Consider the following 12,130-nt stretch of genomic DNA (forward strand, 5'->3'; position numbering starts at 1 on the left):
GCAATGTAACCATCCGGCCCTGGCGCCTTTAGATTGTTAATAGAGAACATCGCCTTTCGTATCTCCTGGTGTGAAAACGGCCGAATTAAATAAGTAGCATCCTCAAAATCTATTGAAGGTAGTTTAAGCTCTCTTAACACCAAGTCAACCTTCTCACTCATAATTGTCGAAGAGACCCTTGGTGGGTTATAGACTTCTTGCAAAGTATCCCTAATTAGGGTTTCTAAATTCTCTTGCCCTTAAACCCAGTTCTCCTCATCCTTCCTTAGTGTTACAATCTCCCTCCGTTTCTGTCTAAGATTCACTCTTCCGTACATCTTTTTTGAAGAAATATCTCCTTCCTTGATCCACTTATCCTTCATTCGTTGTTTCCAATACTTAAATTCTAAACTACTACGATCGATATTGTCATTAATAGCTTCCACATACCTATTACCTTGCTCCAAAGTAGTCACCCTATCCCCTTCATCCTGGAGATTCGAAGAGTACTTTCTCCAATTTATCCCCCACACCCTTTTATTATCCGAGCACCATTTCTTGTTTTTATTTCGTAGCCACTTCGATCTTTGCTGAAATTGGAACATGACTGAGCCCGTGCACTGGGAATTCCATACTTCCCCAATGAAAGCTTTAATCTCTGGGAAGATTAAACACCAAGTTTCTATTTGATAAGGTCTATTAGATTTTGAAACTTGGTTGTTGGTGTCATAAATAATCGCCGCATGATCAGACACCGTAATTGGCTCATGGATCACTCTTCCATCTGGATAATCATTAAACCATTGTGAAGAGGAGTATGCTCTATCTAACCGTTCCATAATCAAATCCATCCCCAATATTTTATTTGACCAAGTGTAACAAGGACCCATAAAAGGAACTTCATAAAGATTAGTTTGAAACCTTCAATCCAAAAAAACATCCAACCCCTTGATTAATGATGACCCTCCCAACTTGTCACCATAGTACTCCAGTTGGTTTATGTCTCCCATAATCAACACATTAGGAGTATTAGAGATAAGAAGTGAAATTTCCTCCCATACTCTAGGTCTATCCTCTACTCTTGACGCTCCGTACAAAAACAAAATGTGCCTACTACTTCCATTAATGTCAACAACATTACAAAAGATAAAATTTGGGGAAGAAGCAACACAAAAGACATTCCCCAAATACCAACTAAACAAGGCTAACCCCCCCTTAGTACCAACCGAGTCTACTCCACAAGAAAAATTTGGTCTAGGCTGCACCCACAAACCAAGAGAGATAGTCCACTTTACAAATCCAAGGAGGTTCCATCCTAAAACCATATGGCTATAGGAGGAGTAGCCCCCTTAGCCTTATAAAGTGTTTAATTCTCTCTTCTTCAACCAATGTGGGACATTTACATGTGGTGACACTTGAGAGGTTTATTCTTCAACAAATAATAATAATAAAAATAATAAATATATTAAAATTGATTAATTAATAATAAAATTATTTAATTAATAATAAGAATAATGGGCTGGCCTACCGCCCGGCACGACTCAGCCCGCCAGGCACATGGGCCGTGCCGTGGGCTGGGGTGTGCCATTTGGTGGCCTGGCCGACATGGCCTGCCATTACTCAGGCTCAGGCTTAAGCTCAGCGTGACACAATACGACTCACCTCCTGGCACGGCAAGGAACGACCTGACACGACACGATGTCCAGCTCTACTCTTATCTTCGTAAGTCCTACGTGAGAACACTAGTTAGTTGAATTGGTCTAACTTGATGCATCAAATTATACAAACACCTCATCAACCTAAAAGAATATAAGAGCCACACACCTCTAAATAAAGATGAGGGAACCTTAAGATAATTTTTTTTTTTTTAAAATGCAACCCATACCCATATGATTAGAATTTAATCCTGAATCACGAATCATCAACTTGAAATGGAGGCTATATGGTACAAGTATATGGTAGACGCATTGAAAAGACTATCCTAAATTTGGGTCGGTTTAATATAGATTATAACTTTGAACCAACCTAATATTAGGATGAGTTTTATACAATAGAACAACTGTGCTTTTATATAGTTAGTCAGTAACCAGCACTAGAAAAATCGGGGGGAAATATTTATACTCAGGACAAGTATTATACTAAATTTTATAATTATGTCAAACAAAATATCCTTAAACAAAGGAATTGTCAACTTTAGTGTGCCAAACCTTACCAAATATACTTAGGTAGTCACAAAACCAGACAATATACATGAAGTTAGAAAATCAATATAGTTACCATAACATACCCTAAAGTCATAGGTAATGTTAGGGAAACGAGGCAAATAAAACGGTAAATAAGGCGAATAAAGAGAAAGAGAAGAATACAAATACATTGCATGTAAACATTGAAAATCTCATTACTCAAGTTGCAAAGTAACAGCACAAAGATACTGTCCACCCTATAACCACGAATACAAGATAAGAAGCATCCAAATTAAAAGACCATACCATACCATATCATCATTATATCATCGTAATCCTCCTTGGTTTTGCTTATTATTATCACTTTTTTTTTTTATATATCATATGTTATGATCCTATCATATAATTCATTGTGATTTAATTTATATACTTTGAACCAAGTCAATTTTATTGTTTCTTTATTCGATCTCTTTTGTTCTTTATTCCATTTTTTGAGTTTGAGGCTTATATATGTCCAATAAGCTAGGCATGCAATCCGTGGTTTCAATTCTGACCCTTTGATTTTCCAGCACTCTTGGTTTCATGATATCTTTTGGCTTATGGTCTCAAAAAAATATCTTCTCCCTCAATTACTAGTAGGATGTTCATTATCGGGTCCCCTCCCTCATGTATGATGATACCAATTGACCATTAACAATGATTGAAAACCAAATATTGGCCTATTGGTAACGAAAGAACTTTTCAATCTTAATGAGGAAGTCTAAGATAATCAATTTGATAAACAAAATTTGTTTATCAAATGACAAAATGGTAAATAAAACAACATAAATGCCTAGTCATCATGACATTTTCGTAAATATATCAACAACAGTAGGACCAATATTTAATAAAAAGTTATTGATTTATTTACGATTTTGTCATTTGATAAACAAATTTTGTTTATCATATTGATAAACTTTTTTTTTTTTTGGGTATTCTACCCCAGTTCACCCTTTGGGCTAATCCAAATTCGGGATCCGTTCTGGGTGGTTAGGTTCCAGTCCCCTCCCAATTGTTGTTACGGGGGATCGAACACGGGTCCTCCCTACCAAGTGTAGTCCCAATCACCACTACACCAACAACCAATTGGTATAATCTTAATGCCGAGGATTTAAAAATTTATAGTTGAGGATGAAAATCATGTTTTTTTTTTTTTTTTTTTTTTTTTTTTTTTTCCATTTTCATAGTGACTAGTCTACTAATGCGGACTGGATTGACCTGTCTAGAGGTTTTGACCAATAAGTAAACCTGAAGTCTTGAACAAGTTGAGCCCGACCTGATTTTGGGCAATTTTTTCGGCTCGGCCCAATTTTGTAAAAATTTTGGGCAGCTTTGGTAAATCAATTTTATGCAATTTTAATTTAATTTTTTGCCCGGCCCAAAAGCCCTCACAACCCGGCTAGTTTGGACGTGTTTGGACACATATATCCAGCCCGAAGCTTGGCCCTGCCTGAGGAATGGGCTGTTTTATTACCTTGACCAGCCCGAACCCGTTCCGCACCGGCTCACCCATTGATCACCTCTACCAATAGGTAGTTCTTCATAATCCCTAAAAAAAAAAACCAATGATTTGAATAGTTATTCTTTTTTAATGTACCAAATTCCTACTACACGTACATGTATTTGCTAACTGTATTTCGAGGTCTATCGATTATTAGATTTCTCAATCTAATATATATATATATATATATATATATATATATATATATATATATATATATATATATATATATATATATATATATATGGGAGTTTTTTCCCGAGATTTTAGAGCGCCACATATGCTTTTTATTTTTAAAAAATAATTAGAGCGCCACATAGGATTAATATTTTTAAAACGCTACAATAGGATTATGCCACCTAAGATTAGTTAACGTGTCACGTAAGATTATAAATTATAGTTATATCCAATAAATAATTCAAGTGTCACATAAGCATAATTGACCAATGAGATTTTAATGGTTACATTAATTAAATACAAAATATTATCTTTTGAGATTATGAAGTTTATCTAATATTTTAAAACAAATACGGAGAAAATGATATATTACGTACAAGTGTACAACTAATAAAATAACAAATGTAATCACATAAATATGAAAATATTTTTTAAAAAAATAGATCGACCCGTGCATCGCACGAGCTTCATCTAGTAATGGTATAAAGTTGAGATTTTTATAACAAAACAAAGGGAATTTAATTTGATATTGTTATTAAATGTTTAAATTAATATTATATTGCTCTATATTTCTAATCATTGCCTTTAGGATGACATTTAAATGTTATGGTTGTGTTTATCACCTTATATACACTTATTTTGGTAAATTTAAGTTTAAGTTTTAATTTTTGTTAGGTCACTTAATATTCTGTTCAAAGCTATGGAAAAATAATAAAAATATAATCATAAAGGCTATCCTTTTTTTTTAAAAAAAAAAAAAAAAAGAAAAGGCTATCTTAATTCTATTCAAAACTACAATAAATTCTTATACTACTTTTGTTTCACATTATATGTAAAACAATTGAAACCCAATTTTATACATAATGTGAAACAGAAGTAATACCTACAAGTTAAAATTTAGATAGGTTTTTTTTTTTTTTTTTTAACGAACTTATATTTTTCATTAACTACTAACTACAGAGTAAATTTTTGTACTTGTATTTTAAAGTAACTTTAAATCTAACGTACATACAATATTTAGGTCCTGTTATGTTCACCTTATATAAGATAAGTTCAAGAAAAATAAGTTCAAATAAGTTGTGATAAGGGTTAATCAGGGCTACTCAAGTTTAATTTATAACTAAAATAAGTTTTAATAAGGGATAATAAGTTAAGATAAATTAAGATAAAGTAAAAATCAGTTGAATAGAACACACCCTTATTATACTTAGACTAGCATGTTATGAGAATAATCTTCCATCTTGTAATTAGTTTCATAATGGTCGAAAGTTTGCATGATGAGGTGTCAATTTCCATCAAATTAAAGTTATGTTACGTGGTACATGTTACGTCCTCTTAACTGAGTTTAGTCGACATGTTGGCAAAACACAAGTAGATGAATGAACTCTATAGTATATATATATTTTTTTTTGAAGGGGGAACTCTATAGTATATATTAATTATACATTATAATATTAGGGCAAATAAAATAATAATGAAGTCCAAAGTATAGTTGATTATAATATAAGAAAAAAAATGCCAGAACATAATATGGGTCCAAAAGGTGAATGTTTAGGGATTTGATTTCCATGATTCTGTCTGATTCGATACACCACACGAAGCCCAAACCCGATTCCCTTAAGTAGCAATTACGGTAATTAAACTAATATTTTGTTTTGATTACAAATTATTGTGGCATCCTTTTTGAAACTAGCACAAATTTTTGATTTATTCGTTACTTATTTAAATATTATATCATGATTTTGCCACCTACTAGTCTACTACTCTACTCACACTTCTGTTTGACCTTTAAAGGTTTAATTTGAAATTACATTTACAACTTGTAATATACAAGTTACAACTGATAAACAAAGATCTGTCATAATTGATCTGGTAGAATTCATTGCATTTATTTTTATTGAACATTTTAACATTTTTTTTTAAAAACATTTTACAGCCTTACAGGGTGTATAAAATTACATTCTCTTACGTATCTATACTTTAGTATTTAAAAACACAAACCATAAATCTATACTAAGCCACATGTCACCATGCATTATCATTCACATGCCACATGTCACCTCCCTTAATCCTTTCTTTTTAAATTCCCATTTTAATATAAAAGCAAAATATATAAATAATGTTTGAGTATTTAATCTTTATGCATTCTAAAACTTACAAATTTAAGTAAGAAAATTAAGTGTTTCATATTCAATATAATAAATTAAAGTTAAACTAATTAGTGTTCATTACATTAACAATAAAATGATCTTTTCATCTCCTAAACTTAAATATGACTTAAACCAATGTGTCATTTCATGCCCTACAATATCTATGTATATATACCTAACTAAATTTCACACAACAACGACATTTTACAAGAAAAAATAACCTAAGTAACAACCCGTGCATTGAACGGGTCAAAAGGCTAGTTATAGTGTAATAAAGCATCCCGAAACATATGAGAGGGTGTAATATTAAACATGTTACATCATATTATTCAAAAAGTTTAAATGTTGATTGATTGACAAATTTTTGTCTATTTTTTTTCCTTATTTGATTTTTATACAACAATTTATGAGATTGATTATCCAAAATGCCCCAATCCTATAGTAATTTGATTTGCCGTGAAAAGCCCTGATTGAGTGTTTGTTCCAAACAAGTTTTGACTATATACTTAATATTATTGTTATCGGTTTCTAAACCATTGATTTCAGAATCGGGTGGAAAATTTTTTTAAATCGATTTTTCAATCAAGTTCGTGATTGGTTCCAATAAAGATGACCGAATAACCGATCCTACTCATCCTATTCGACTCATCTCTCCCTTTTTTCCCCATGTGTAATTGTTTGTGCAATTGAAGCAATTGTGCATTATTAGAAAGTGACAAGAATTTTAAATATTGAAAAACATAATATAATAATTTGGGACAGACAACTCACTTTCCAACCTTAAGCTTGTTGAGGCATACCCTATAAATAGAGAGTCCTCAAATCATTGGAGACTTTATTCACCATTCTTTCCAAAATCCAAAAAAAAATTCCCCAAAAATTCAACAATATTTTCTTTAAAACCCAAAAATCTCTACACTACTTCACACTTTATTCACCATTCTTTCCAAAATCCTCGCCGCCACCAGTGACTGAGATGTTCATATCTCCGGTGAGAAAGCACATTATACTGCGCCGGAAAATGTCGACATTGTCTTCACCTCCAAGTGTATTTAACGTCTCTACTTTCGGTTGGATAGTCATTTTGGTCATCTTAACGGCGTCATTATTAGGACTACCGTTGATTCTGCCGCCACTACCACCACCGCCGTTAATTCTCCTCTTCTTTCCCGTCGGAATTATGGCTGCGCTCGTGTGGCTCGCGTTTTCTCCGTGCTCCGCCGCCGCTTATCGGAACGTTGCCGTTTATAGCTCCTCTGTGTAGTGTGTATTACGGATTTACGGTAGAGTTGAGTTAATTTTTTATTACTCCTTTTATTTTTATTTTCTTGATTAAGATTAGCTGTAACAATATTAATACAAAAGTAGTTATTTGTAACTGATTTTTAAATGGATTTAATGAGATTCCCGCGTCAACTTGCTACAAAGTTTTACTCTTTTGTCAGTACCCAAGTTTATTTAGTTTTGTTTTGATGTAATAATAGTCGCTACATTATATAGTACTCTCTACCAATTGAATGATGGTGCAATGACGATTGGGACTACACTTGGTAGGGAGGACCGTGTTCGATTCCCCGCAACAACAATTGGGAGGAAATTAGAATCTAATCACCCATAACTGATCCCCAAATCCGGATTAGTCTAAAGGGTGGAACGGGTGAAACACAAAAAGACAAAAAAGTACTCTCTCCGTCTCTAAATATAATTTACATTTGATTTAGTTGGGTCACATTTTGAAAAATTTGACTATAAGTTCTTGCTAATTAGTAAAAAAATATATATTCAAGTGGAATTTTGTTGGATTCGTTATATTATACATTTTATCAATATTAAGTTTTTATAATTTTTACGCATATGTAAATAGAGATACAAACTTTTTAAGACACGTTTTGAAAACGATAAAAAATTAAATAAGAATTATATTTAGGGATGGAAGGAGTATAATGTAAAAGAGATTTGATCCAACACGGCTATAAAACTTTAGGAAAATTTGTCAAAAACAACCTTTTAAAGTGTCTATTTTATTAAAAACAACCTTTTAAATTTTTTTTTGCAACTTCAGACCACATTATAAAATTTTTTTACCAAAGACAACCTAATGCTAGTTTTCGGCGTTGACTCTATTTTTCCGATGTTGACCACGAGTGTGTGAGGCACGTGACTTCATATATTGCTAATTATACCCCTTTCCCCTCCAATTAACTCCTATTAAAACCCTTCAAAGTGACAAATTACTTTGAGAGAGGAGGGGATTTAGTACGAGTGAATTGGAGGGAAAGGGGTGTAATTAGCAATATATGAGGTCACATGTCTCATACACTCGTTGTCAACATCGGAAAAATAGAGTCAACGCCGAAAACTAGCATTAGGTTGTCTTTGATAAAAAAAAATTATAATGTGGTCTGAATTTGTAAAAAATATTTAAAAGGTTGTTTTAAATAAAGTGAACACTTTAAAAGGTTGTTTCTAACAAATTTTCCAAAACTTTAAGTAAAACGATTATATACGAGATAATGAGTATAAACAATATGCTAGTGGTTGAGTTGGGTAGATTTGGATAATTAATTACGAAAATAAGTTAAGAGATTATGAGTTGTCAATACAATAATGTAGAGGAATTATGTTAGTTGAACTTTGTGATCTGCAATATCTTTATTTGCAGAAATGCAGCACAGACGGATATGTTATGGATTTGGTAAAATCTAAAATGTTTATCTCAAAATTTATGTTCTTGTTTTTATAATCAAGAATACCATGTCACCGTATCTTCGACAACTACTACTAATAATGCGATTCTTTAACCCAATTTCCTATAATTTGGCTGATTTTAGTTACTACCTCCATTTTAAATCATCAGCCCATCTTGTATATAGCTGACCACACTGTATAATCACTGTTCCACAACTATTGCAATAAAGATAAAGTTATGCATTCTAAACATATTTTATATGTTAAATATTTATAATCATATAAGACTAAAAATTTATTGTGAAGGTATTTTACGAGACGAGTCTAACAAGATATCACATGATTATATTTTACTTTATGTATAAATCATAATATATGGTCAAACAAATGTCATGAATAGTTTAAAAGTCCAGTTATTGCAATTTTACTAGAATAGAGTAAGAGTCGGTTCACATTTACTAAACTAAGTTGAACTGAACTGAACTGAACTTAACTGATTGATTGGAGTTGAGCTGAATTGAACTGAATATTTTATGAGAGAGGGAAATTAAGAGTTGAACTGAACTAAACTGAACTGATTGGAGCTGAACTGAACTGAACTGAACTGAATTAAAATTAAGTAAATGTGAATATGCCCTAAGTATAAAAGAACAAAGTAGCCTCTTATAACATATACTAAGGGCCTGTTCCGATTTACTGAAAACAACTGAACTGAACTAAATTGATTGGGACTGAACTGAACTGATTGAGGCTGAACTGAACTGATTGAGGCTGAACTGAACTTAATAGAGCTGAAATAAATTGTCTATGAGAGAAGGAAATTAGAAACTGAACTGAACTGAAATGATTGGAGTTGAACTGAACTGAACTAATTGGAACTGAACTGAACTGAAATTAAACTAAATAGAACAGGCCCTTAAATGCCCCTTGACTGATTAATCCCTATAACACTGACCGAGTAACCTTATAACACTGATGAAATAACCCCTTTAACACTGACCAATGCAAGTAACTCCTATTAAACTAAAAAGTAATTCTTTTGATGGCTGACCACACAATATGACTAGCCAAATACAAGAATTTGTGTTAAACTCTGTGCAACAACTGGATTTTATTTCTCATAAAAAATACCCAACTGGTGTACATAATTTGAAACGAAGCTAGTATATTAGAAAAGGGGAGGAAAAAAAAAAAATCTTTGTAGAGATTATTTTTTTTCGACACATTTGTAGAGATTATTATTTTGATGATTATTGTACATTTAATTAGGGATGACAATTCGGGCTAGCACGTTAGGTTCGGGGTTGATTTCGGGATGTGCTTAATAACTATAAAAAATAGTGTAAAAATTATTATTATTACGAAATATGAAATTTGGGTAAATTAATCGGGTCAAATTCAGATGATTTGAGTTTGGTTTGGGTCGGGTTCGAGACCCCTTCGAGTTACTCTCAGTAACTTCAAGATGGGTTTGAGTCCGTTTATGATGTCTGATTAGGAATTGCAACCCTATATTTAATCATATGAGCGAAAACTACTTTTCAGTGAACCTTGCATCTAATGACCTAGGTGTATACCGTATACGTAAGTACTCCGTATAAGATTTCTCATAATCTTTAGTGACAATACATCATGACCTTGTTCCAGACCTTTCACAAGTTTCAATATTCATTAAAATTAATAAAAAAAAACCTTTAACTTTATTGCATTAAAATCTGTGTTAACTGTGTAAAATGTAAAACACAATTATGTTAGAACTTATGGTGTGTTTGGATTAAAGGAAATGGAGGGAAAGGAAGGGAAGAGAAATGGAGAGATGGAGTATCTTTCATTTGGATAGTAAATGAGGAAGGGAGGGAATTGGAGGGGAGAGAAATAGAATGATTAAATTGTAGGTAATTGATCCCTCCAACAATGGAGAGATTTGGAAGGAAAACTCATCATTCTTCCCTCCCCTTCCTTTCCCTCCCCTCCTCTTCTCCTCCCTCCCTTTCTTTTCCTTCCCCTTTCTTTATCCAAACAAACTGTTAGAATCAAGTGTTACTAATCAAGCTTGCTACAAATTTTACTTGATTGAGACTCATTGTATGATAGAGCAGAGCAGAGCAAATTTCAGCAGAGCAGAACAATGCTTCTAAGAGCAAGTTTAACCCCAAGTGGGGTGACATCATCATTTTAAGTCTTAAGACTTATGCTTAAAACTTTTTCCATATTTTTTTTTTCAAAAATTTCAAGCAAGTTTCAAGTTGAGTCTTAAAACTTAAGACTTGAGATTGGGACCCACTACTCCCACCTCACTTTTATTTTTATTATCCTTTTTTTTTTCCTTATACTTTTCTACATATTATATGTTAAATATTTAAGTCTTAGGGCTAAAGTGATAAATATGTATAAGTCTTAGTGAGTCTTAACAAGAATTTGATGACATCATTTTCAACGGGGGCCACCAAAAATGATGTCACATTCAAGTCTTAAGACTTGGGGCTAAACTTGCTCTAACACGCTGCAAAACAAAATAGAGCAGAACAAATTCATTAGGGCAGATTAGAGCAGAGCAGAGTAGGGCAAAACAAAGTAGAACAACTCAAAAGAAAAGGGCCTTAACAATCTAGCATCTTAGTATTGCTACACAAATTGCAACGTCGGACCCCTTAACTTAGAGAAAATACGAGTTTATTACCTTGATAAACAAATTTTGTTTTGTTTATCAATTGACAAAACTGTAAATAAGTCAACAACTTTTTAGTAAATATAGGACCCACAGTTGTTAATAATATTACGAAAATGTCATGTTGATTGGACATTTTTGCTAATATTTTTACGATTTTGCTATTTGATTAACGAATCTTGTTTATCAAAGCGATAAACTGATACCCTCCTAAACTTAGCAACTCAGAAATAAGTAACGGGGTACTTATTTTGGATTCACCACTAAATTAAAACTACTGGTATAACAACAAGAAGCATAATGAATGAAATGGATGCCACTTGTGGTAATAATACCAAACTGATTCACACCACCAGGAAATATATGTACCAGATGTTCAATGGTCAGATCAATGTATATATGCATGTATTATTATTACGCATGAAATTAACATCTTTTTTTTATGACCAGAAAAATAATTTAAATAATTATATCAGGATGCTGAGAACTTGGCTAGGTAGAATCTTTGGAAAAATGATATCGTGAGCTGTGAAATTGTGAATGTAGCTTACTACTATTGCTTTCAGTCTGTCACATTCTCAAGCCATGTCATTTTTTCTTTTGAAATTCAGATTTTCTTTTTATTTTTTCTCAACAATTTTAAGATATTTTCTCTACTTTATTTAGCTACGTAGATGAATGTTTTTCATGTTTGTCATTCAATGATAACTAGTCACTTTAGCATTCTCATAAAAATTAAAAAAGA

At 32.4% G+C, this 12,130-nt stretch overlaps 1 protein-coding gene across 1 annotated transcript; it reads right to left on the reverse strand.

The window, feature by feature from the left end:
• Positions 1-239: 239 nt before the first annotated feature.
• LOC145642665 (uncharacterized) lies at positions 240-830 on the reverse strand. The gene has a single exon (XM_081693844.1). The coding sequence runs from the start codon at positions 828-830 to the stop codon at positions 240-242; it is 591 nt and encodes a 196-aa protein (XP_081549970.1).
• Positions 831-12,130: the final 11,300 nt, after the last annotated feature.

The sequence above is a fragment of the Chenopodium album genome, chromosome 8 (assembly GCF_948465745.1).
Source record: "Chenopodium album chromosome 8, dcCheAlbu1.1, whole genome shotgun sequence".
In the NCBI taxonomy this organism is placed as follows: Eukaryota; Viridiplantae; Streptophyta; class Magnoliopsida; order Caryophyllales; family Amaranthaceae; genus Chenopodium; species Chenopodium album.

Bases quoted from the DNA above. Each gene is read 5' to 3' on its own strand.
- LOC145642665 (XM_081693844.1), bottom strand. From the start codon at position 830: ATGGATTTGATTATGGAACGGTTAGATAGAGCATACTCCTCTTCACAA.